The sequence below is a fragment of the Heterodontus francisci genome, chromosome 5, assembly GCF_036365525.1.
Source record: "Heterodontus francisci isolate sHetFra1 chromosome 5, sHetFra1.hap1, whole genome shotgun sequence".
NCBI classification, from domain to species: domain Eukaryota; kingdom Metazoa; phylum Chordata; class Chondrichthyes; order Heterodontiformes; family Heterodontidae; genus Heterodontus; species Heterodontus francisci.
Window position 1 is genome coordinate 191,837,855 of NC_090375.1, and position 26,878 is coordinate 191,864,732.

General features: G+C 42.7%; 1 protein-coding gene across 3 annotated transcripts in view; it reads right to left on the bottom strand.

Annotated features, from left to right (window-relative positions):
- fam91a1 (family with sequence similarity 91 member A1) overlaps positions 1 to 25,662 on the bottom strand; it is a 66,466-nt gene extending 40,804 nt beyond the window's left edge. For 2 of the 3 annotated variants that reach the window (XM_068032520.1, XM_068032519.1), the window contains exons 1-7: positions 25,380 to 25,662; positions 18,206 to 18,290; positions 17,068 to 17,219; positions 13,997 to 14,054; positions 11,640 to 11,707; positions 9,523 to 9,636; positions 5,439 to 5,529 (exon numbers count right to left, since the gene is read on the bottom strand). In XM_068032520.1, coding sequence (XP_067888621.1) covers positions 5,439 to 5,529; positions 9,523 to 9,636; positions 11,640 to 11,707; positions 13,997 to 14,054; positions 17,068 to 17,219; positions 18,206 to 18,290; positions 25,380 to 25,451 — 640 coding nt within the window. In that variant the 5' untranslated portion in view covers positions 25,452 to 25,662. Of the gene's footprint in view, positions 1 to 5,438; positions 5,530 to 9,522; positions 9,637 to 11,639; positions 11,708 to 13,996; positions 14,055 to 17,067; positions 17,220 to 18,205; positions 18,291 to 24,924; positions 25,351 to 25,379 lie in introns of those variants that run through there. The other variant, XM_068032521.1, reaches the window with a different exon arrangement.
- Between the last annotated feature and the right edge of the window lie 1,216 nt (positions 25,663 to 26,878).

Here is a 26,878-nt window from a genome sequence, read left to right on the forward strand (position 1 = left end):
TAAAAAACAGCATCTCAGATTAGGTATAGCTTGATTAGACATACAGTAAAGCACCCTCTACTCTTCCCCAACAATCTGCCTTCACTGCAATCTCAGAAGAGCACTCCTTTCTGCACCAGCACAACAATTTTCCATCTCCATTGCTTATCCTCTGACTACGATAAGTGGGTCAATTTAATACCAATCAATGCCGAGAGAGATATGTTTGCTCCATGAGCATATGGTCACTATGAAGATAAAAAAGAAATGTAGAAAATTTACAGCACACAAAGAGGCCATTCGACTCATCATGCCTGTGGTAGAAGTGTATGACGGAGAAAGGAATAGAAGGATATGATGATGGGGTTAGATGAAGTAGGGTGGGAAGAAGCTCATGTGGAGCATAAACATTGTCTTGTTGGGCCGAATGACTTGTTTTTGAGCTGTAACTACGTAATTTATCTGAAAAAGCCAAATTCACTTCTCGTAGGATTCCTAAAGCCAAGAGGTAGCTCTCCCATCAACCTAGTTAAACAAAAAAAAAGATTCAGGAAGTTAAAAGGCAAGGTTTGCACTGGTAGGAAAAGGTTTCCTCGCAATGCCAGCTAAATGCAAGGGTACTATGTGCAATGAGATTTAAAGTGTGGCTACCCAACCTGAACCTGACCAGACTCGATGACATGTGCCGGGTCGGGTCTAGCATTTGGGTTCAGGTCGGGCTGGACGTGGACAGTGCTGCCTTGCTCCGGGAAGTAATCTTCAAATAAACATTCAGGATGTCTAGGCAGAAAACGTGGAGTCCAGACTCCACACTCCACAGTAAAGCCTGGCTACCCGACCAAACTCGACTATGTGTTGGGGTTGGGTCGGGCATTTAAAAAAATTAAAGGACTTGGGACCGGGTTGGGTTTTAATTTTATACCCGAGCCAGGCTTTAATGAAATTCACCCCAGTACATAATGGATGTTCATGGTGCAAATTAACCCACAATCCTACACAAACTGGCAATCTAAATCAGAGATGATACAAGGGGCAGAGAAAAAAATTTGGGTTAGAGCACATTCCTCTGCATCTGGTCCATACTGCAAGCCAACAAAACTCAAATCAGATTAACAGTGTGAAGAGTACTTCCTTTTTTTTAAAAAAAATGATGATTTATGTTTTAAAACTGAAAAAAGATTCCATAGATGCTGGAACTTCAAGGTTTTTTTTTAAAAAAAAAGGTCATCAGAAGGTCTTTTGGACTGAGCTTGTAAACAAGTTACTGGAAGGCACCCGTTTTCAGATAAATACCCAGTAGGGCTTTTTTCTGTGACTCGGGGAAAGATGTTTACCAAGAAGTGACAGGTCAAGATTTATAGGGGTTGACTCTTGAGATGTTTTTGCTTTCGCTTTGGATGGGCAGTTGGGATATGGACAATGGTTTGAAAAGCGGTTGGAGAAACCTTACCAAGGGAGCAAACCCCACCTCAGCCTATTCCAGCTCTTTGAAAAGCCTGCCAGTTTTCCATTTCTTTGAGAAGTATAAGAAACAGACTGAAACTGTTGCTGAATTTTTCCTGGAAAGCCTGCCCAAAGTGATCTTCATCATCACCTGACAAGAACTGTTCGAGGAAGATCGCAGCGATAGCAGTCTACGTTTATTTGGGACGCCAAAATAAAAGACATCTTTTCACATCTCTTTTCTCTTCAAGAATTAGCAAGTATTTGGACAAAGTATTCTTTGTCTCTATTTTTGTTATGGAGCTCTAAAGAGTAAATCTCTATTTTTTCGGTTCACCAGTGTCTGTGTGCGCGCGTGGGGCTAAGGTAAAAAGGGAACATTTATATTTCAATCTCTGTGTTAATGCTTTGCATCATTACTGGTTAAGACCTGTTTTATAATAAACTGATAATTTTTTTGTTTTTTAAAGAAACCTGGTTGGTGTATTTTATTCTGAGATAAAAATAAAGTCCATGATTGGTCATATCGGTAACTGGCAAAGAATTTAAATATATGTTGTGACCTGTGGAGAAGTGGAACAAGAAAAACAGTGCACTCCTCCCTCCTCGGTTGCAACATCAGGAACAGAAGAGGAGCTAGGTAGCATGCAAAATGATGGGGCCTGCTTAGATGCTGTCAAGTCTTGCTGCTCCTTGACAAGCAAAACAACTGAGAAGCAGGGAAGTTATGTTAAACTTGTATCGAACCCCTAGTTAGACCACACTTGGAGTACAGTGCACATTTCTGACCTCCATGTTATAAAAAGGATGTAAGTAAGGCACTGGAGAAGGTGCAAAATGATTACATACGAGCATATGCATTATTTATTTTTATTTATTTATAGATACAGCACTGAAACAGGCCCTTCGGCCCACCGAGTCTGTGCCGACCAACAACCACCCATTTATACTAATCCTACATTAGCCCCATATTCTCTACCACATCCCCACCATTCTCCTACCACCCACCTACACTTGGGGCAATTTACAATGGCCAATTTACAATGGCCAATTTACCTATCAACCTGCAAGTCTTTGGCTGTGGGAGGAAACCGGAGCACCCGGCGGAAACCCACGCAGACACGGGGAGAACTTGCAAACTCCACACAGGCAGTACCCAGAACTGAACCCGGGTCGCTGGAGCTGAGACACTGCGGTGCTAACCACTGCACAATTAGGCAATTTGGCCCCTTGAGCCTAATCCACCATTCAATAAGATCATGGCTGATCTGTTTGTGCCTCAAATACCATACTCACATCTACCCAGATAACCTTTGATTCCCTTGTCTAACAAAAATCTATCTACCTCCGCCTTAAAAATATTCAATGACCCCGCCTCCACCACCTTCTGAGGCAGAGTTCCAAAGTCGCACAACCACCTGAGAAGAAAGTTCTCCTCATCTCTGTCCTAAAGGGGCGACCCCTAATTTTAAAACAGTGCCCCCTAATTCTGGACTCACCCACAAGAGAAAACATCCTTTCCACATCCACCTTGTCAAGACTGTCCAGGATCTTATATACTTCAATCAGGTCTCCCCTCACTCTTCTAAACTCCAGTGAAAACAAGCCCCTCATTCCAGGTATCAATCTAGTAAACCTCATCTGAACCGCCTCCATAACACTAACATCCTTCCTGAAATAAGGAGACCAAAACTGCACACAGTATTCAAAATGTGGTCTCACCAATGCCCTGTATAACTGAAGCATAACATCCTTACTTTTATTTTCAATTCCTCTCGTAATAAAGAATTCCAATAGCCTTCTTTAATACTTGCTGCACCTGCATACTAACTTTGTGACTCATGCACTGGAACACCTAGATCCCTCTGCACCCCGGAATTCTGCAGTCGTTCTCCGTTTAAGTAATACACTGCTTTTTTATTCTTCCTGCCAAAGTGAATAACTTCACATTTTCCCATATTATACTCCATCTGCCAGATTTTTGCCCACTCGCTCAACCTATCTATATCTGCAATCTCATGTCCGCATCACAACATACTTTCCTACCTATCTTTGTGTCATCTGCAAACTTAGCTAGAATGCCTTCGCTCCCCTCATCTAAGTCATTGATACAAATTGTAAAAAGTTGAGGGCCCCTGCACAAACTCCTGCAGGATTCCACTTGTCACATCCTTCCAATCAGAAAAGGATCTATTTATGCATATTCTGTTTTCTGCCAGCCAATCATCTATCCATGTTAATATGTTACCCTCTACACCAGAAGCTCCTACTTTGCACAATAACCTTTTATTTGGCACCTTGTCAAATGCCTTCTGGAAATCCAAGTACAGTACGTCAACGGGCTCCCTTTATCCACGGCTCATGTTACTCTAAAGAACTCCAATAAATAGGTTAAACATGTTTTCCCTTTCACAAAGCCATGCTGACTATTCCCAATTACCTTGAGTTTTTCTAAGTGCACAGCTATAGTATCCTTAATGTTTGGTTCCAACACCTTCCCCATGACAGACGTCAAGTTAACTGGCCTATAGTTACCGTTCTCTGCCTCCCCCGCACCCCCCCACCATTCTTGAATAGAGTGGTTACATTTACTACTTTCACGATGATGGTACCAGAACTGAAAGGTTACAACTATCAGGAAAGACTGAACAGGCTGGCCGCCTTCTCTCTAGAAAAAAGACAAAGGGGCGACCTGATAGAAGTCTTCAAAATTATGACAGAAATGGATAGACAGATGTTTCAACTTGCAGGCAAGACCAAAACTAGGGCTCATAAATGGAAGATAGTTACTAATAAACCCATTAGGGAATTCAGGAGAAAATTCTTTGCCCAGAAAGTGGGTCGCGCTGCTACAGGAAGTGGTTGAGGCAAAGAGCGCAGATATATTTAATTTTTAAAATAAATAAAATATATTTAAGTTGAAGCTAGATACACATACAAGGGAGAAAGGTATAGGATATGTTGACAGGGTTAGAAGAGGGGTGGATGGGAGGTGGTTTGTATGGAACATAAACACCGGCATGGACCTTGCGGGCAGCATGGCCTGTTTCTGAGCTGTTAATACTTTGTAACATTCACTAAAATAACTTTCACACTGTTCAAAGTATTGAAAAGATCTTTCAGAATTTTCACCCTCTGGGTATTTTGCATCAACCTTAGCTTGATCCTGGCCTGCAGCCATGATGCCTTTGTTGGAAAGTAGTTGAGTGTCCCGGATCTTCTTTAAGTATAGCCACTTACTAACATCACACTGTTCCACCTGGTGTAACTCTTGACAACTGTTTGAATAACTGGGCAAAGGCAAGTGTACTGCTGAATACTGTATCAGCCAGACAAGAGTTGACAGCCTGAACCTTGCTGGTAGTGATTTGTCAGCTTGGATATTGGCCCACAACTCCTTTCAAAATTGTGATGAGGATGGCTCAAAAGAACACTGTTGCAAATCTCCACAGTAAATGGCATTCTTTTACATTGAGTTTCCCCCTACATATGAGAATTCCATAAAAAGATTGATGACAACAGCTGATTACTTGCATCCTTTCTTGGGAGTTTCACAGAACATACTGTTTTGCAGGTAGTAGGGGCACCAATGTGCCGGAGTGGGAGGAGGAAAAGAAGTGTGCAATGATACTCCTGAATGGTTTCATCTGCAAGGTGCACTGAACTGCTGTCTATGAGGATGGTCTCTGTAGGAATTTTCTGCTGCCATTAAGTAATGACTCACACAACACAAATTCCAGTTTTGTCGTTGACCACTATATTTTAGTGATCTGTGTACATGGACCCCTAAATCTCTTTGGGCCACCACTGATTCTAGCTATGCACCATTTTAAAAAAAAACTCAGATCCATCCCTTTTTTTGGTCCAAAACGGATGACCTCACACTTACCTGTGTTGAAATCTACCTGCCACAGTTTTGCCCAGGACGCAGATGACTGGACCATTGGTAAAATTTGAGTTTCAGGGTTCAGCAAAACAGGTTTCACTGCAATGTCATTCTTAAAGAATATACTCACTGAGAACCACATTATGTTCCAATATTCCAGCCAGCTGAGGTCCCGAATCAATAATTTTATCAATAGAACTCTTCTCGGGCCCTGAACAAATCTAGAGACAATAAGACAACCATTCTCAATGATTTCAGCTGAACAATATGATCAAACAGATTTAACATTTACAACACTACAAAGTAACCAGTTATGCCCTGAATTGTCAGATGGAGGCATTCTTGGATGCCGTGCAGACATACTTTCAAACGTGAAAGCAGGGTCTACCTACAATCTGACTTTACGAACATTGATACATGCCTCAATTCAGAATGGGCAGCACGGCGGCGCAGTGGTTAGCACCGCAGCCTCACAGTTCCAGCGACCCGGGTTCAATTCTGGGTACTGCCTGTGTGGAGTTTGCAAGTTCTCCCTGTGTCTGCGTGGGTTTTCGCCGGGTGCTCGGGTTTCCTCCCACCACCAAAGACTTGCAGTTGTTACGTAAATTGGCCATTATAAATTGCCCCTAGTAGAGGTAGGTGGTAGGGGAATATAGGGATAGGTGGGGATGTTGTAGGAATATGGGATTAGTGTAGGATTAGTATAAATGGGTGGTCGATGGTCGGCACAGACTCGGTGGGCCGAAGGGCCTGTTTCAGTGCTGTATCTCTAAAAAAAAAAAACCAGCAAACAGGATTAAGTTACTCCCAATGTTGAAGCTCCTTGAAATTTCGGCATATATTATTCTGCACATTCTCCAGATATGATGCCAATATAACTAACATTTTCCCTTAATAAATTAGTAAAACAATGTCTGACAATGCTGGAAGCACTCAAGGGGAAGGGGGTGGGTGGGTGATCATGTGGGGCCTATTATTTGCCAAGATTCACTTTTATAGGCACAGCTATTTTCTCAGGACCTGCCTCCAGCTCAAACTCACTCCACAGGACGTCCAGCTAAAATTTTTACCCTGTTTCAAATCAACCCATGATCACGGATATCTCGGTGATATTCAACATTCTTTCAAACATGGCTCTCGCTGCTTTGTTAAATCCACCCTCTCCACAAGCAGTGGTGACTCACTGTATTTCAAAACTGGCCCGGTCCTCAATGCCACATCATCCTTTGTCTCATTGGGAACTTTTAACAAAAACATTTTCCTTTCTTTCAGGCAGTAACATGGCCTTCAACAAGTTGTGAATGCTAGCCTATCTCCTGATTCTTTCTTCACTTTCTTCCAACCTTCCCATCATATGCCTAGGCACATTTTCACTATGCCCTTTGATCTTCCAATCTCGGATCCTGAACGACGTTTCCTTAGCTTCATCCATCCTACACCTCCACCTCAACAAATTCCGCGCTCAACGCAATGCTGAGCCTTTCTTCCACTTTCTTTCCCTCCAGGCCTAAATTTTGGTTTAGCCAAGATATTCCATCAACAAGTCTGCTGTCTTCAGCTTCCTTGAGCCACCTGGACAACTCCCCCACCCCGCTGCCCCCTACCATCTGTTGATTTTTTAAAAAATCATTGAGATCAGCAGTGTCAGTCTCTCTATCCCCCTCACGCTCCAAATTAACCTCCTCCAAACCTGCACCTTTCCATTATCTTGGGCTCATTCCCAGCATGTTAGTAAACCTGCTGACAAAAATTGAGGTTTTTGTTGTATAGAGGACAAATGGCCTTTTGCTGGCCACTGCTGAATGGCAATTTCTCCAACAATGCTGATCAACTCCTGTAGTGAGAAGCTTTTTATGTTGTCTGAATTAACATAAATGAGATGCGTGGAGTTCAGTTGATTGAAGATCTCAAACAGGTTTATTAAACAGCTAAACTATTATACAGTGCAGAACTATTTATTTACAGGACTTGTCTCTTGGTGTTACAGATAGTGAGACTGGCATGTAGTCACATGACTGCACCCTGGTACTCAGCTCATTAGCATACTAAGATCTTAAAGGTACATTAGTGTTAGACAATCACACAACATCCCCTTCTTTCCAAAGAAAAGTCTTGTATGCTAAAAGTAAGAAACATATAAAATTATATATCAAAATTATTTACATAGGTATAGAGATTATGAACTTTTCAAGTATAGCGGCTCAAAAGTCCATACATTGTCTCGGTGGTTTGACAACTCTTGCTCGGGAAATTTGCGTCTCTTCTGTTGCTGTTCTTTCTGAAATTTCACCCCTTCTGCATTCGGTTTCTGTTGCTCTGCTTTCAGCCTGCTAACGTACTCTGTTGCTTTTCTCAAAATGACCACTTTTGGGGCCTTGTTGTTCTTGGAAAGTTCCGGCACCTCATCTCAAGGATCCAACAGATAATGCATCAACTCATTTCTACTCTGCCTCTTCAGTGCATTGTGCGTCCTTCACCTCTCCTCATCCTCCGTGTCTGAAGGCTTGGGGCTCCAAATTGAGGACTTGTTGGGGGAAGAGTACTTGGTCTCATGAAGATACCTGTCTGTTCTGACTCATTGTGGTGCTGGTGGTTCCCTAGAAAGCAAAAATGAAGGCACGGCATAGTTGTGCTTTTGCCGGGTTTCCAGACTATACCATTTTCTGTTGGTCAGAGTCTGCGAGGGGGTTCCGGTCCTTGGAGATTTCCCCTTGGTAATGCTCTCGTGGATAGTTATGATGGCGAGGTCCTTACACGCTGGTAGTCCTGCCACTGCTGGTTCGCTCGTGTCTACTAGGTAGAATGTTTGTGGTTTCCACGCCAACTTGCCATATCTGCATTGCATTGTTAGAATGTCACTGCAAGGCATGGGTGGCCCATTGTATGCAGATAACTTGGCAGTTGTCGGTTGTATCATTGATTTTCAGCGACTCTGGTACATATCTTCTTGGGATTCAGACTGGTAGGATATTTGCACTAGCTCCAGTGGCAATCTTGACCTTGAGTGTCTGCGTGCCAGCTTTCTTTGACCACATGATTTAATCGTGGCGAAAGCTTCCAGTTGTTGGACTTCATCAACGTGATGTGTCAGGTTCACAATGTGGAATGCCTGCTCGTCTTCAGTCTGAGAACTGCTTCTGTCTAGGTCTTGTCTCAACTCTGTTTCGCTCTGGACCTTGTGTATCAGCTTGCATTTACACAGGTCGCTGGCACCTTCTTTGCTGCTGTTGCCCCGTTTTCTGTTTGTCTGTGTCCAACCTTGACTTCTGCCTGCGTCTTTGGAGCCAGAATTCCTGCATAGGCAGGCCCAGTGTCTTTTTGTACAGCATGCCTTGCACAGGTCAAGAAATGCAAAGCAATTTCGCAATGAGTGGGACAGACCACACTTACCACACAGCTTGCTTGCTCTACTCAACCTGGTTCTTCTGCTGATACTGTTGGCTGCACCTAGTACTTGCAGGTGCTGTCGTTCAGCTATAATGGCTTCGTTTTTTCTGTCATCTTCCAGGAGTGCATCAATGCTGTGACCTTTCATTCCTCCCCCACCCAAGAGGTCTTTCTGAAATGCTTCAATGGGTGTTGATACAATCATTAACTCCATTATTTGGTCCGATAGCTCGGTTTCTGAGAAGTCACATTCGTTGCCCTTACTCCGGCATCCATTGACCAAATGGTTCATTGATTCCTGCGGCTGTTGCTTATAGGACATCAATTCTAGGCGGTGAATTCTAAAATTCACTCTTAATCTGAGTTGATCTTCCAGCATTTTACATATCTTTGCGGGATCTTTCTGGTCCTCTTCAAATATGCCCGAGGTATTGATTCTGTGTAATCCCTCATTTCCAAATTGTTCTACAATCCCTGCCCCACAACACTATGCCTAAACACCACACCATACTTTCCCAAACCATCAATGACCAAATTTCCTCTTGGAGCTCTTTCTCTGCACCCCTACAGCTGCCAAACTCAGTTAACCAACCACACACAGCACGGTGCACCTTAAGATAGATAAACTGGACAGTCCTGGCAATTCAAATGTTTCAGCCTACTCCTGTCCCACAAAGCTAAGTTCCTCTTCCCTCAGCACTGCACTAGAGTGTCAGCCTGGATTTTGTACTCAACTCTTCATGTGAATCAATTGGCCACAATAAGTAAAGCACTAAAGCTCAACCTCCACAATAAATATTACTTTGTCAATTTAATTTTTGCATTACCTTAATATCGTCCTCTGTGATGAAACCAGCCTGCACCACCCACCATGGCTCAATAGTAATCTCCACGGGCTTCACTGGTAGCAGATCACGAGCTGTTTTCCGCCTGAAAAATTTCTGGAATAATGATTATTTTGCACAATTAGTGAATTTCTACATCTGTCTTCAATATAGCTTACTCTGCAATTAAGAAAGGCCAACATAATCCACAAGCAAAGTAGTTACCAATGTGTTTTTTTAAGAAAGGTTATGATCTCTTCAGTAAAGTCCAATACACATTTATAGTACATATAGTCATCATTCTACGACATATATCGAATTCCGTCTGATGTACTGTGTGCTTGTTAAGGTGAATGATATAAGTGTACGATTGGACACTGTCCTATTCAGGACATCCAATATCAACATCATGCACTTCATTTCATTGGATGGCAATATGTAACACATGTACTTAATTGAAGGAGCTATGAACTAATTTTCTTTATAATTTTACAGCATGCTATTGTCTAAGATGGGACAATTTACTCTCCCAGATTTGTTCATATAGAACTTAACAGGCACTAGGATTATAGTAGAACCCACATCATGTAAATTAAACCTAACCATGACTGTTTAGTAACAGATTATCTACAATAACCCAAATTATAATCTCCAAAAAAGCTCATTTACTGTACTTACTTCACTAATAATGAAAATGTGAAAACTAACAGTACAGAGCACCTCTTCTACCAACCATATGGGTTCAAATCCAGCTCAGACAAACGGGATGGAAATCTCTAGGTTGGCTTCGAGGGTCTCCTATTAAATAACCTATGCAGAGTTCAGATCCACTTCCTATTTCTCATGAACCTGCTGCTTAAAAGGTGCCATAAATTGACTGCAAGGAACGATAGAGAAGCTACAACAAATGTGGGAAAAGAAAATATTCGTACTGGTGTTAAGGAATTCCAGCACATCGATGGGGCACAACAGAGAGCTGCATTCTGCATCTGGTCACCTAATACCCGAGAATACTGTTAGGAGGGTTTCCATTTTTTGTTAAAATGTGAGAATCTATATTTTAAAAAACTGAAAAGGATTTCATGGATGCTGGAATCCTGAAGAAGCTAAACTTTGGGTGGTTTTCTTAAAAGGAATGTCAACAAAAGATTGACCAACAAACAAATCTTACTGTAAAGCATCTGATTTCAAGTAAACACAGCAGTTTTGACCTGAAGAGCTATTTGCTTATTGACAAGTCAGATTTTATGGCTGTCATAGGACTTGCCTCTGGTTTTTGCTTTCATTTTTGAACTGTTAAAAAGCCAACTGATTTGGCTAAAAACAAGCAGCTGGAATTTGCTTATGGACCTGCAAGGAGAACAGAAGAAAATCCAGGCAGTTGTTATCTTTCTCTCTTTGAAGAATCCCTACTCTTGAAAAGCAAATCCTGCATCAAGTTGTACTGTTGCTCCTGTATTTGAAGAAGTTCTGCATCTTTAAAGGAACTTTGCATCGACTGAGAGAATTGAAACCTTTGTTGCTGCACACCTGATGTAAGACCTACGTGAAGCCTTCTGTAGCCGCATTGCTTGAAAGCCTAGTGACAGCCACCTATTCGCCTATGGGACACCTCGCCAAAACAAAGGACTTCCATATCTTCTCTTCAGTCTAAGTTATTTTTTTATTTCTTCTATTTCTTTGCATCAGCTGTAAACAAAAATCCATTTTTCTCCCGGTTAACTGGTTGTGTACGTGAGTGTATGTGTGAGAGCTACAATAAAATAAGGGGCTTTAATATTTCCATTTGTGTGTATCGTTTACTTCATTATTGGTTAAGACCTGGTTTATAATAAACGGATAATTTTTTTTTAAATTAAAGAAACCTGGTTGGTGTGCTTTATTCTGGGGACAAGTAGCATATCTGATTGATCGTTTCAGCAAGTGGGAAGATTTAAAAATATACGTTGTGACCTGTGTAGAAGTGGGACTGAATTAACAGTGCACTCCTCCCGCCTCGGTCGTATCAATACACTATACTGAGACAAGATATCCAATTTTCCAATATGGAATCACGCCACTTCATAAGTAAACAACTTCATATGCCCTCAAATGACAAATAACTATACAATGAGACTCACTTTTGATGATCTACATTGGTTCATGAGGTCAATGTACTGGTTTCTTCCAATGCCGAGAAGCCTCAAACCTTTATATATAAAAAAAATTAAGATCATGCTCATGAAATGGTTCATTTCATGCAGTTTAAAGCTATTCCCCAACAAGTTAGTTTTCCTCTCTGCCCTTCAAGCTAGCTCTTTGATAGCTCAAACTGCAGTAGCTTTCTCGTTAAAGACAGTTGTAAAATGTTTGCCACATTCTGAAAACCAAAAAACCTGAATTTAAATAGTGTCAGTTGTGGTCGGTGAGTCGCACTTTTGCCTCAGTCAGAAGATTGTGGATTCAGGTCCCACTCCAGAGACCTGATAACAAAAATCTCGGCTGACACTCCCAGTGCAACGCTGAGGAGTGCTGCTGTCTTTCAGATGAGACGATAAAAATGCACCCCGTCTGCCCTCTCAGTGCCATGGAATCTTTTATGTCCGCCTCATTCGAACAAGAGCAGGGAAATCTCCGTCATGTCCTGGTTAATATTTATCCCTCAATCAACATCAACATTTTACATTGATATTTCTGGGATCTTGCTGTGCACAAACTGGTTGCTGCATTTCCTATATTACAACAGTGACTACACTTCAAAACGTAGTTCATTGGCTGTAAAAAGCTTTGAGACGTCCTGCGGTCATGAAAGGCACCACTGAAATGCAAGTTTTTCTTTTTACCTTTAATGCAGTAAAACATCCCAAGGCACTTCACAGAATTTGACAAGGAGCCGCATAAGGCAATATTAGGACATGTGATCAAAAGTGGTTGGTTTTAAGGACCATCTGAAAGGTGGAAAGAAAGGCAGAGATGTTTAGGGAGGGAATTCCAGGGCTTAGAGCCTGGCAGCTGAAGGCATGGTCATCAGTGATGCAGCAATAAAAATCAGGGATGTGTAAGATGCCAGCGTTGGAAGAGTGCGGAGATCTCAGAGTTATAGGGCTGGAGGAGTTGTTAGTAAAATAAATATGCATTCAGACAGCTGAGTTCAATACCAAGAATCAATACCAATACAGCCAATACTTCATGCACTTTATTTACTCCTTTTCTTTGAAATAACAAAGCAAGTTACTTTCAAACTATCACACAACTATTCTGAACTTTTGTGTCTATCAGTTTTTATGGATTAAAAAATGACAAATCTGTTTTAAACTCAATGTGTAGACTAATTCTGAAGCAGCAACAAATTTACAAAGCATCATATTTTCAATATTCACACAAATACGATTTTGAAATGAGCAATTCTGGCAGAAACCGTACAATTCTATTATGGTCACTGTGGCAGCAGAGTTTATTCTGAAGAATTTCCGGATGCTTTGTTTAGTATATAAACAGCAAAAACGCTCTGAAAGCTCTTTTTTTTTTAAAATCAGTAATTTTGGCATTGCAAAGACTTCAATTATTTTTCTAAGCCATTCTCCCATCAAACAACAGAACAGGTTTATAAACACAAAATGGCATTGCCCAGGATGAACATACGACCTGATTCCAGGCCTCCACTGGTGTGCGAGGAACCTGCTCCTAGAGCCCTGCCAATGACACCCTAACTGGCCAATATCAAGGATGCATTAGAAACCTCATCCCTAAATCTTCATCCAGGTTGGAGAAAATTGGTCTTGATTTTAGTGTCTGCACCCCAGCTCTTCAGCTATGATAGAGCACAATATAGGAAATGACAAGCAAAAAACGCACCCTCACTGAAATATGTGCTAAAAAGACTTGCATTCATATAATGCCTTTCACCACCTCCGTTTCCAGAAATACAGAACTAGAATCAAGAGGATCTACTTCGCAATGGTATTATGAGCAATTAGAACAATGTAGATTAACTATAAATAGATCTGTATTTTACAAGATAAAACTATACACTTTTTAAAAGACTTATTGATTTTAAACCTTCAATTGCCCATTTGCAATAAATGCAGATCAATGTGGAGTCCCAGACACCTGAAAGTTAATAGACATCTGCGTTCCTCCAATTCTGGCCTCTTGCTCAGCCTCAATTTTAATCATTCCACTATTGGCTTCTGTCCATTCAGCTTCAAAGGCCCTAATCGCCTCCCTAAACCTCTCTGCCTCTCCTCCTTTAGGCTGCTCCCTAAAATTTACCTCTTTATGCTTTTAATCAGCTCAGTGTCAAATTTTGTTTGATAATCAGTTCTGTGAAGCGCCTTGGGATATTTTACTACATAAAAGGCAGTATGTAAATGCAAGTTGTTGTTGTTACTTGGAAGCCCAGATGGCAGTGTTCTTCAGCGCTTGGCTAAAGAACTTTTGCACATCCAGCCTAAAAATTCAGTTTTATTCAGACAGCAAAAGTATATGAAAGACTTACAATCAGCAGCTGTGAAGTTAGGTAACGAATCGTAACTTTTTTCACTGTTCATGATATCCTAAAAAAAGGAAAAATAAAATGTTTTTGCTTTTTTTAAAAATTTGGTTATGCAAAAATAAGTAACAGCTCCAAAACTGAAGCGATATTATTGCTGAATTTGTAATTCGACCCCTATGCAGATCTAGAAATCCATCCATCCAGCAGCAATTAGGCAGCTCACAAGTACTGATGTAGCTGGCAACGTCCAGTCTTGTATTCACCAGTTTTAAAAGCAGCAGCCACGGTCTGACCAGTGCCACAGAGGCCATTTACACTCTAGGACTAAACATTTATTTCTGCACCCCAGGCGTTTGACTATTATCAATCCCTCCAAACAGCCAAAACTGAGAATTAGTGAAATGTGGCTAACACTGTTTAACTACCTTAGTTTCAGAGTTCCTCCTGATGATGCTTTGCATAAGATAGGATGAAGGTATCAAGCACTTGGAGAAACATGAACGAATGGGGGCCAGTAAACACGGATTTAGAAGATTATGCTGATGGGGGTGAGAAGAAGGGTGGGAGGAGGTTCATGTGAAGTACAAACACTGGCTGGAGCAGTTGGGCTGTGCGGCTCGTTTCTGTGCCGTAAATGCTATGTAGAATCATAGAATGACACAGCACAGGAGGCCATTCAGCCCATTGTGCCTGTGCTGGCTTGTTGGTAGAACTGTCCAAGTGATCAGTTACCACAGCCCTGTAGGTTTTCAAGTTACACGTTATACTATGCAATTTTCAATCACCAGCATCTTTATGTCATAATTTATGAATGCATTAGCACGCCCTGTAATAGTTTAGTTAAAGACAGGTTCCAGATGGAAACCATTCTTGTACGACATAAGATTTCTTTTCAATTGACTGCTTCATATTTTGGTTTCTATCGCCACACATTCACTGTGGGCAAGAAAGCAGCAGGGAATCTGCTCACAAACCTCCATAAATACTGCTCTGGATTAGCCATCAGAATTCAATGACAATTCTTCACCATGGTTTTCCTTCCCCATTTAGTGAAAGATCTTTCATTATTCAACAATGTACTAGCAGAGAAGTGCATTAACAAAATAGCCAACCAGATCCCACTATTAAAATCACAGAATAATATGGCACTGTCAGGTCATTCAGACTGTGGTGACTGTGCTGGCTCTTTAGCAGAACTATCTAATTAACCCCACTTGGGCAGAGCACTGTTAAAAAATTTGGGCTCCAATGAATGGACCAAACAGGATGGAAATACTGACCACAGTTGAAATAACATCAGTCCTGTAACTCCCTTGCTAACAGCACTGTGGGTGTACCTACCTCACATGGACTGTAGCGGTTCAAGAAGGCAGCTCACCATCACCTTCTCAAGGGCAATCATGGATGGGCAATAAATGCTGGCCTAGCCAGCAATGCCCACAGCCCAGGCACGAATAACAAAATGTCAGTGGATTCATAAAAATGACCACAATTGGGAAAAAAAAAGACTTGCATTTATACTGTGCCTTTTTCGACCACCGGGTGTCTTAAAGCACTATACAGCCAATTAAGTACTTTTGAAGTGAACTGACAATAAATTTCAGATCTCCCCAAAAATTAATGTTAAATTCATCAACAAATGCTCATTTTACCATTTGCTCTTAGTTTTGTTCAACAGATTTTAATTAATAATGTTAAATAGCATGAAGCAGGACCCAGCAAATATAAATGTCCCTACCAGCGAGCCAACATTTTTTATTCATTCATGGGATGTGGGCATCACTGACAAGGCCAACTTTTGCTGTCCATCCCCAATGCCCTTGAGAAGGTGGTGGTGCAGCTATACCTACAGTGCTGTTAGGAAGGGAGTTCCATGATCTGGACCCAAAGACAGTGAAGGAACGGCGATATAGTTCCAAGTCAGTATGGTGTGTGGCTTTGAGGGGAACTTGGAGGTAGTGGTGTTCCCATGCTCCTGCTGCCCTTGTTCTTCTAGGCGGTAGAGGTCAAGGGTTTGAAAGGTGCTGTCCAAAGAGCCTTGGAGGGTTGCTGCAATGTGGTACACACCGCTGCCACTGTACGCCAGTGGTGGAGGGAGTGAATGTTTAGCATGGTGGATGGGGTGCCAATCAACTACTACTGCATACTCAGATTATCAAGAATTTTCCTGGGTCAGCTTCAGAACAATGGCAAGTGCAAGCGCCCTCTAAAGTGAGTGAAGCTGTGCATCAACCACCTGTAACACACATTGCAACTGTGACAAGGAATCAATGAACCAAAATGGCAGGACTCTAGGAGGGAAAAAGATTCAATATGGCATATACACTTTTCCTCTGTGCCCTCTCCAATAACTTATTTTTTGGGTTAAGGGAAGAGGAATAGAAAACTTCCCATAGACCTTGCAATTTAATAATCCAAGGGCGAACAAGTAGCTGTAGGTCGACAAAAATAGGGTGGCACAGTGGTTAGCACCGCAGCCTCACAGCTCCAGGGACCGGGGTTCAATTCTGGGTACTGCCTGTGCGGAGTTTGCAAGGTCTCCCTGTGACCTCGTGGGTTTTCGCCGGGTGCTCTGGTCTCCTCCCACCGCCAAAGACTTGCAGGTGATAGGTAAATTGGCCATTGTAAATTGCCCCAAGTGTAGGTGGGGAATATGGGATTACTGTAGGGTTAGTATAAATGGGTGGTTCTTGGTCGGCACAGACTCGGTGGGCCGAAGGGCCTGTTTCAGTGCTGTAGTTCTAAATAAAAAATAAAAATAAAACATTAGGCTTCTGTTGAACAGGTGTGAGTCCCAACCTCAGATGCCATTGAACTAGTCTAACTGATTCTCAGTTGGATGTGGTAGCAGGAACATTTAACAAGCAATAATGGATTTGGCGTTGCACTGTTAGAAATCTGGGCTCCAATGAATGGAAACAATAGAACAGAAGTACTGAACACAGCTGAAATAACTCTGATCTGCCTTAATCAAATTCCTAATAGATACAGGTTTACATCATAGAAATGTCCACAAGTGTAACCAAATTTAAATCTTACTTGACAGTTTAAATTTACTGAATGCTTAAACTCACCTCCATAATTCCTATATAATAGGAAAAAGGTGTAACCCGTAGCCCCTTCACCATAATGTCAGATAAATGATAGGGATACAGCATGAGATGTTCTCTGCTATATTTAAACAGCTCTTCGTAGTACTTGCGCTCATCTTTCTTGATGTATCTCACTGGAGGGGAATTAAAAAAAAGTAATACACTGGAATTATAACAACCTACATTTATGTAGCATATTTATTGTAGCAAAATGGGCCAAGGCACTTCACAGGAGTGTCATCAGCCAAAATTTGACATTGAGCTACTTACTAGGGACAGGTGACCAAAACCTGTCTTAAAGGAGGAAACAGAGGTAGAGGGATTTGAGAGGGAATTCCAGCACTGAGGGGATAGGCAACTGAAGGCATAGCCGCCAAAGATGGAGCAATTAAAATTGGGAATGCACAGGAGCGTGCGCTGGTTTGATCAATTGTTTATCTTTTAGACTAGATAATGTAGGGCAGTCTTGAACAAGCTAATTTAGCCTTCACAAAAGAAACCCTAGACATAAAATGATAAGATTCCAATCTAATTTCTGGCATACATGTATTGGAAAAGGGGGATCAAGGGACTTTTATCATTCATTCTTGGGATGTGGGCGTCAATGGTAAGGTCAACATTTGTTCCCCATCCCTCAAAGCCCTTGAGAAGTTGGTGAGTTGCTTTCTTGAACTGCTACAGTCCATGTGCTGTTAGGGAGGGAGTTCCACGATCAAAGAACAGCAATCTATTTCCAAGTCAGGATGGCGTGTGACTTGAAAGTAGTGGTGTTGCCATGCATCTAGTGCCCCGGCAAAGGTCGAGGGTTTGGAAATGTTGTCAAAGGCGCCTCGTCGAGTTGCTGCAGTGCATCTTAGAGTCATAGAGTTATACAACACAGAAACAGGCCCTTCAGCCTACTGTGTCTTGTCGATGATGCACACTGCTGCCATGGTGCTCCAGTGACAGAAGGAGTGAATGTTTAGTGGTGGCTGGAGGGAGAAACTTGTTTTTTTATTAATACAAGTTGCATACTTCTAATACGCTGGGGGCATTGTGCAGCAGTTAGCACTTAACCTCACATGACCTGATGAAGTACATAATTCAGATTTCACTGATAAAACATTATAGTTCCACTTACCCAAGTTACTTCTGTACCGCAGCTGATTGCGGATGCTGTAAAGCAGAACTTGTTTCTCATACTCGCGCTGCGAGTTCCCGAGACTCTGTAAAAGAAATCAGAAAATGGTTATCATCTTCCTTATTAATTTTCAGAGCTTCAGACTAAAAGAGTATTGACTCGAGTGAAGTTATGCTATGTAGTTACAAAAAGAGATCACAATTAAGAGTGCTTTCGGGCACAAATAGTAATAAGATAATGACTGATTTGTTTTTCAATGATATTGATTGAAGGATAAATACTGGCCAGGACAACAGGGATAACTCCCCTCCTCCTCTTCAAATTAGTGGCATGGGATTTTTTTTATATCTACCCAAGAGGGTAGACAGGCCTTCGGTTTAATGTCTCAGCTGAAAGATGACACCTCAAACAGTGCAGGTCCCCCTCAATGCTGCACTAGGAATGTTAGCCTAGATTGTGTGCTCACGTCTCTGGAGCTGGGTTTGAACTCACACCCTTCTGACTCAGAGGCAAGAGTACGACCTATGGCTGACACCATGGCAACTTTACGCATATTCTACTGATTTTATGCGTTAGTAAGCTCTTCTTCTGGGCACTATCTGACTCAAGTCAACTCTACCATTGAAATAACCCAGCACCAAAACCCATCTGGTTCACTAATATCCTTTAGGGAAGGAAATCTGGCCTTACCTGGTCTGACCTGCATGTGACTCCAGACCCACAGCAATGTGGTTGACTCTTAAATATCCTCTGAAATGGCCGAGCAAGCCACTCAGTTTTATCAAAAAGCTACGAAGTCTAAGAAAAGGAATAAAACCGGACGGAACACCCGACATCGAACCAGGCATTGGAAACGACAATGGCAAACCCAGCCCTGTCCTCCTTTCTAATATCTGGGGGCTTGTGTCAAAATTGGGAGAACTGTCCCTCAGACAAGCACTCCTTCGACAGCACCTTCCAAACCCACAACCTCTAGCACCTAGAAGGACAAGGGGAGCAGATGGCAACACCACCACCTGCAAGTTCCCCTCCAAGCCACACACCATCCTGACTTGGAACCATATCGCCGTTCCTTCACTATTGCTGGATCAAAATCCTGAAACTCCCTTCCTAACAGCACTGTAGGTGTACCTATACCCCAAGGACTGCAGCAGTTCAAGAAGGCAGCTCACCACCACCTTCTCGAGGGCAATTAGGGATGGGCAATAAATGCTGGCCTAGCCTGTGATGCCCACATCCCACGAACAAATAAAAAAACATGCACTAAACACATACTTCAATATTTAAATAATGAATAATTTACTTCCAAGGGGTTTTCTCCACGATTAAAACGAAGATTATGATTTGATTGCTGTGGGTACAAACATTTTCATTCTTATATGCAGAATTGTGGCTAGAGCTTAAAAAGCTTTATGTAGTACTTTAGATCCAGCCACACGCACAATTTTGTATTTGTAATGGAGAGTGATCACACTCAAACTGTCTCCTCCACTAAAAAAAAAATCAGTACATTCGACAGATTTGCAGTCTGAGTCAAAGGTTGTGCGTTCAAGCCCCACTCCAGGGACTTGAGCACAAAAAAAATATAGGCTGACACACCCAGCAGAGTTCTGAGGAAGTCCTGCACACTCAGGTGCCATCTTTCAGATGAGACATTAAATCAAGGCCCCATCTCAAAAGATACCATGGTGCTATTTCTAGAAGAGTAAGGAAATACTCGTCAAAGTCCTGGTCAATATCCATCCCTCAACCAACATTAAAAACATAGATGAAATGAGATAGAAACAGCAGCAGATGCTAGTGAATTAAATGGGGAAGTAGGTATAGGCAGCAGTGAATGATCCAAAGTTACAGTCTGGCATGCCCGGCACCAGCAAGTTGATAAATTTGTTGGTATGGCTACTGTACTAGAATCAATAAATGTAACAAAGACACGCCACCAACAGAGGCATAAATATAGTGGGAATGAGCAGTGGGTAGATCAAAGAAAAGTCAGCAAATCAATATAACAGCAGGTAACAGCCAGTGAACAAATCCATGGAGCAGTGGGAACAGCAACGTCTCAATAGATTAATGGAACAGCGCGCACAAATCAAGTTAATGGTAGTGTGGACATAACAACAAATGGATAAACTAATGAAGCACATTTGAATTAATAAATTCAAAACAGGCACACCAAATCAATAGATTAATGGAACAGCAGGCAGTAGTGAATTAGTAAATTTATAAATCAACGTGCATGCAAACTAGAATCAATAAATTAGTAACAGTAGACACACCAACAGAATTAATAAGTTAATGGAGTAGCAGACATCTGTGAATTAATGCAGGATCAGTTGCCATTCACGAGGTGGGGAGAGTGTTAAGAGCTCATGCCATTGAAGGTTCCAGTTTGCGATTCAGAGAGTGCAAATAGCAAGGTGGTAGGCTCACGGTCACCCCCCTTTATCATACATCACCAGGCAAAGTCAATAGGATGGGTCAACCAGCCCAAAACCGCAGGTGCAGGCAGCAACAGTTTCACTAGGGTGAGCTGGAATTTACACAGGCCACAGTCCAATATAGGCATACGAATGGGAAAGGATAGTCGGCAAATGGACATGGAGGGCCGGGTGCCCAGTTTATCAGCTGAAGATTGGGATTTAAACATCTGATTGACAGGAAAAAACACCCAAAAAAGTCAGGAGGGGAGAAATTCTTTTTAAATATGTCATATTTTAGTTACTTGACCCACAGTACCATCTACAACAAGGCACATTTATAAAGCGAATTTAAAGTAAGGCAAGTTATCAAACAAAATTCAACACTGAGTCACATAAGATACTAGGACAGGTGAACAAAAGCTTGGTCAAAGGTTTTAAGGAGTGACTTATTGGAGAGATAGGGGGTAGAGTTGCTTCCAGTGTCAAACCCTAATGCCAGAGAGTGACTTGACATACCAAAAATGCATTAGAAATGCTGACATATTTTTTACATTGTCAATATCAACACTAAAGCATGACCAAAAAGATTGGAAGAATGGGAAGGAAGGCTTGGGGAACAGGAAATGCATGCCACACACAAAACTTTCAATAACATTAGACATTTGGTACACAGGAGCAGGAGTAGAACATTCAGCGTCCACCCGCCCCACCTCTCCAAATAAGCATATAATTGTGCAAAGATGGGAGGCAGGTCAGAAAATTGGACAGAATATAAAAAACAGCAAAGATCGACTAAAAGACTGATAAGGAAGGTAAAATTAGAGGACAAGAGAAAGCTAGCTAGAAATATAAAGACAGATAGGAAGAGTTTCTATAGATTTTTTTTTAAAGTTAACAAAGTGAACGTTGGTCCTATAGAAAGTGAGTCTGGGGAATTAATAATGGATAATAAGGAGATGGCAGATGAATTGAACAGGTATTTTGCATCAGTTTTCACTATTGAGGATACAGGTAACATCCCAGTATTAGCTGCAAGTCAGGAAATGGAAGGGAGGGAGGAACTCAAGAAAATTACAATCATCAGGGAAGCAGCACTGAACAAATTGTTGGAGCTGTGGGCTGACAAGTCCCCGGGTCCTGATAGACTTCATCCCAGGGTCTGAAAAGAAGTGGCTAGTGAGAAAGTTGATGCGTTAGTTTTAATTTTCCAAAGTTCCCTAGATTCAAGGAAGGTTCCGCTAGATTGGAAAATAGCAAATGTAATTCCTTTATTCAAAAAGGGAGGGAGACAGAAAGCAGGAAACTATAGGCCAGTTAGCTCAACATCTATCTTAGGGAAAATGTTGGAAGCTATCATTAAAAACGTGATAGCAGGGCACTTAAAAAAATTCAAGGTAATCAGTAGAGTCAACTTGGTTTTGTGAAAGGGAAATCATGTTTAACCAATTTATTGGAGTCCTTTGAGGGAGTTACATAAACGGGAACCGGTAGATGTAATGTACTTAGATTTCCAGAAGGCATTTGATAAGGTGCCACATCAAAGGTTATTGCAAAAAATAAAAGCTCATGGCGTAGGAGATAACATATTGGCATGGATAGAAGATTGGCTAGCTAACAGGGAACAGACAGTAGGCATAAATGGGTCATTTTCTGGTTGGCAAAATGTAACGAGTGGTGTGCCACAGGGATCTGTGCTGGGGCCTCAACTTTTTAGTTTAGTTTAGAGATACAGCACTGAAACAGGCCCTTCGGCCCAACGAGTCTGTGCCGACCATCAACCACCCATTTATACTAATCCTACACTAATTCCATATTCCTACCACATCCCCACCTGTCCCTATATTTCCCTACCACCTACCTATACTAGGGGCAATTGCTAATGGCCAATTTACCTATCAACCTGCAAGTCTTTGGCTTGTGGGAGGAAACCGGAGCACCCGGAGAAAACCCACGCAGACACTGGGAGAACTTGCAAACTCCACACAGGCAGTACCCAGAATTGAACCCGGGTCGCGGGAGCTGTGAGGCTGAGGTGCTAACCACTGCGCCACTGTGCCGCCCTAATTTTATAATTTATAATTTATATAAATGACTTAGATGAAGGGACCGAAGGTATGGTTGCTAAATTTGCTGATGATACAAAGTTAGGTAGGAAAGTAGATTGTGAAGAGGACATATGGAGGCTAAGGGATATAGATAGGTTAAGTGAGTGGGCGAAGACCTGGCAAATGGAGTATAATGTGGGAAAATACAAAGTTGTCCATTTTGGCAGGAAGAATAACAAAGAAATATTATCTAAACAGTGAGAGATTGCAAAGCGCTGAGATGCAGAGGGATCTGGGTGTCCGAGTGCATGAATCGCAAAAGGTTAGGTAAGACCACATCTGGAGTAGTGTGTACAGTTTTGGTCTCCTTATTTAAGGAAGGATGTAAATGCGTTGGAAGCAGTTCAAACAAGGTTTACTAGACTGATACCTGGAACAGGCGGGCTATCTTATGAGGAAAGATTTGACAGGCTAGGCTTGTATCCGCTGGAATTTAGAAGAGTAAAAGGCCACTTGATTGAAACATGCAAGATCCTGACAGGTCTTGACAGAGTGGATGCGGAAAGGATGTTTCCCTTGTGGGAGAATCTAGAACCAGGGGTCACTGTTTAAAAATAAGGGGTTGTCCATTTAAGACAGAGATGAGGAGAAATTTCTTCTCTTCGAGTGTCTTGAGTTTAGTGGAACTTTCTTCCTCAAAAGGTGGTGGAAGCAGAGTCTTTGAATATGCTTAAGGCAGAGGTAGACAGATTCTTGATAAGCAAGAGGGTGAAAGTTTATCGGGGGTAGGTGGTAACGTGGAGAAATCAGTTCAGCCATGAACTTATTGAATGGCGGAGCAGGCTCGAGGGGCCGAGTGGCCTACTCCTGCTCCCAATTCGTATGCCCGCCTTGATTCTGTAACCCTCAATATACCTGACTAATGAAAATAGGCAGTAGCTCATCAACCTGAAATATTAATTCTGTTTCTCCCTCTACAAATGCTGCCTGAGCTGAATATTTCCAGCTTTTCATTCATTGGTTGTGAAGAGCATTCACAGCAAACGGCCAGGTAATGTGTGTATTAAAGCCTGGCTTGGGTATAAAATTACTACCCGACCCGGGCCCCGACCAGACCACAGTCAACTCGAATCCAACCTGAGCCCGAGCCCTTTAATTTTTTTTCGTGCCTGACCCGACACGAATCTCCTTCATCTGTTCCGGCAGCAGGCTATTCTTGTAGCTGGAGTTGTGGGGAATCATGGGTAAGTCTGATCCCGTGACTTCCAGGAAGCACTGTCCAGCCCGACCCAACCCCGAATGCTGGACTTGGAATTTCAACCCGACACGTGTAGTCGGGTCAAGTTGGGTTTGGGTCGAGTAGCCAGGCTTTAGTGTGTTTGATGCAATTGCATGCAACACTTTAGTCCAGGCCTTTAAATTACGACTCATAACCACTATGTTACTGTACCCACATAAGTTCTGGACTGAGGACTTGAATATACAGCTGACACCAAGTACTGTACAATAATTTTGCACATATCTGTTACATCCTCATTATGGGTGCTAGAATCACTACTAATCTTTCTAGCAAGAACTAAATAATCACAAATAAATTATATTGGTAAACTATTATTCTGCACAAAACATACAAAACTGAAAATATATTCTATATCTTCTCCCCTCAAGTTTTCAGTGAACAAAAGATAGCATCTCTAAATGACAGTAGCTGCTTTCTGTGAAGCTCAGATGTTGCTTCATCCAGCGGGTTTCTCATACTGCACCATCAGATTTCCATGTTGAATTATATGAACCCATCACTTATTGCACACAACATTCTTAAATTTGGTTGGTTGTAAAAGATTGAGAAATGTAATACTTGAGTAATGGAGCTGCAGGGACAAGGGCAAGTGGGGGGCTATCCTTTGGATCCGGGGTTGTTTGTTGCATTAGGGGTGGGGAAGAATCACTTCAGGCGACAGAGGTGCTCTGTTCTCTTCCAGATCCCAGGTCCACTGGTCACATGGCTAGGTTTGAACAAACAGACTTGCATATATATATATATACACACACATATATATACACATAGCACCTTTCACAGAGGTTAAGAAAGACAGGAAAAAACTTTCATTTACATAGAACACCGTTCACGGCACAGCAAGAGGCCATTTGGCCCATCATGTTTGTGCTGGCTCAAAAAGAGCTATCCAGCCTAATCTCATTTCTGTAATCCCTTTCACTGCTTAAAAGTCAGGAAAATAAAAGAACTTACATTGACATAGCACCTTTCATGACCTCATGGCATCCCAAAGCACCTTACCATCAAATGAGTGCTTCTGAAGTGTTGTAATGTCAGAAACATGGCAGCCAATTTGGCACAGCAAGCTCCCACAAACAGATGACCATATAATTTTTAAGTGATGTTGATTGAGGGATAAATATTGGCCCCAGGGAGAACTCCTCCACTCTTCAAAATTGTATCATGGGATCTTTGATATCCAAGTGAAAGAGCAGATGGGGCCTCGGTTTAACATCTCATCTGAAAGACGGCACCTATGACAGTGTAGCACTTCCTCAGTGCTACACTGGAGTATCAGCCTAGATTTTGTGCTACGGCGTCTGGAATGGGTCTGTGAAACCACAACCTTCTGACTCACAGCTGAGAATGTGACTCACTGAGACAGGGCTCCTACTCCCCGATGTCTCCCTGCCCGGGCCCGGCCTCACCTGCCTAACGTTGCCTGGGAGCTTGGACCACGGGTAGTTCTGGCGGATGTGAAACTCCACGTCGATGTTCATAGCGAGCGGCCTGTGGTCTGGGCCCAGGCCCAGGTCAGCGGCTTTGTCGCTTCCTCCTAATCCATCGCGGAGAGCAAGGAGAGAGGGAAGCAGAAGGCGGCCGGAGCTCGAACCTTGCACCCCGGGCTTACCCAGTCTCCGCAGCTCCGGCTTCACCGCCGACCGGACGCCATCACCGGGGATCCAGCGCTCCGCTACGTGCGCGCACCCGAAACCTGAGCTTCAACGTGGCATGCGTGCGCGTGACGGTGACCCCCCCGCGCAGGCGCCCTATACCCTCCGCAGACTTCGCGCATGCGTTCAGGCGTTCGAGGCCGGCTGCCGTGTATTGTTTTCTGCGCATGCACCGCCCCGAGCCGTTCCCTCGCCTGCCAACGGAGCCGCGCATGCGTACCTCTTTTACCGGGACTGGGGGATGGTGTGGCTGATCAGCCGCCAATGGGAGGACTGTCTGTTCAATGGACAGTTAGGTCTGGAATGCACTGCTTGGGAGTGTAGTGCAGGCAGGTTCAATCGAGGCATTCAAAAAGGAATTAGATAGTTATCTGAAAAGGAGTAACAGGAAGAAGGTGGGGGACTGGCACTAGGTGAATTGCTGATTCGGAGAACTGGTGCAGACATGAGGGGCCGAATGGCCTCCTTCTGTGCTGTAACCATTCTATAATTCTAAGAGGCGGAGAGATTTAGGGAGGAAATTCCAGAATTTAAGGCCTGGATGACTGAAGGCATGCCCAACAGTGGTGGGGCGATGTAATCGTGGATGTGCAAGAGGTCAGAACTGGAGGAGCGCAGGGATTTCGAAGGGTTGTAGGGCTGGAGGAGATACAGAGATAGGGAGGAGCGAGTCTATGGAGGGATTTGAAAACAGGATGAGAATTTTATTTTGGTTGGTGCCAGTAATTACATAGAACTTACAGCACAGAAACAGACCATTCAGCCCAACTGCTCTGTGCTGGTGTTTATTTTTTTTTATTCATTCATGTGATGTGGGCATCGCTGGCCAGGCCAGCATTTATTGCCTAATTCCCTAATTGCCCTTGAGAAGGTGGCGATGAGCTGACTTCTTGAACCGCTGCAGTCCATTTGGAGTAGGTACACCCACAGTGCTGTTAGAAAGGGAGTTCCAGGGTTTTGGTTCAGTGACAGTGAAGGAACGGCAATATAGTTCCAAGTCAGCATGGTGTGTGACTTGGAGGGGAACTTGCAGGTGGTGATAGTCCCATGCATTTGCTGCCCTTGTCCTTTTAGTTGGTAGAGGTTGTAGGTTTGGAAGGTGCTGTCTAAGGAGTCTTGGTGTGTTGCTGCAGTGCATCTTGTAGATGGTACACACTGCTGCCACTGTATGTCGGTGGTGGATGGAGTGAATGTTTGTAGATGGGGGCCAGTCAAGCGGGCTGCTTTGTCCTGGATGGTGTCGAGCTTCTTGA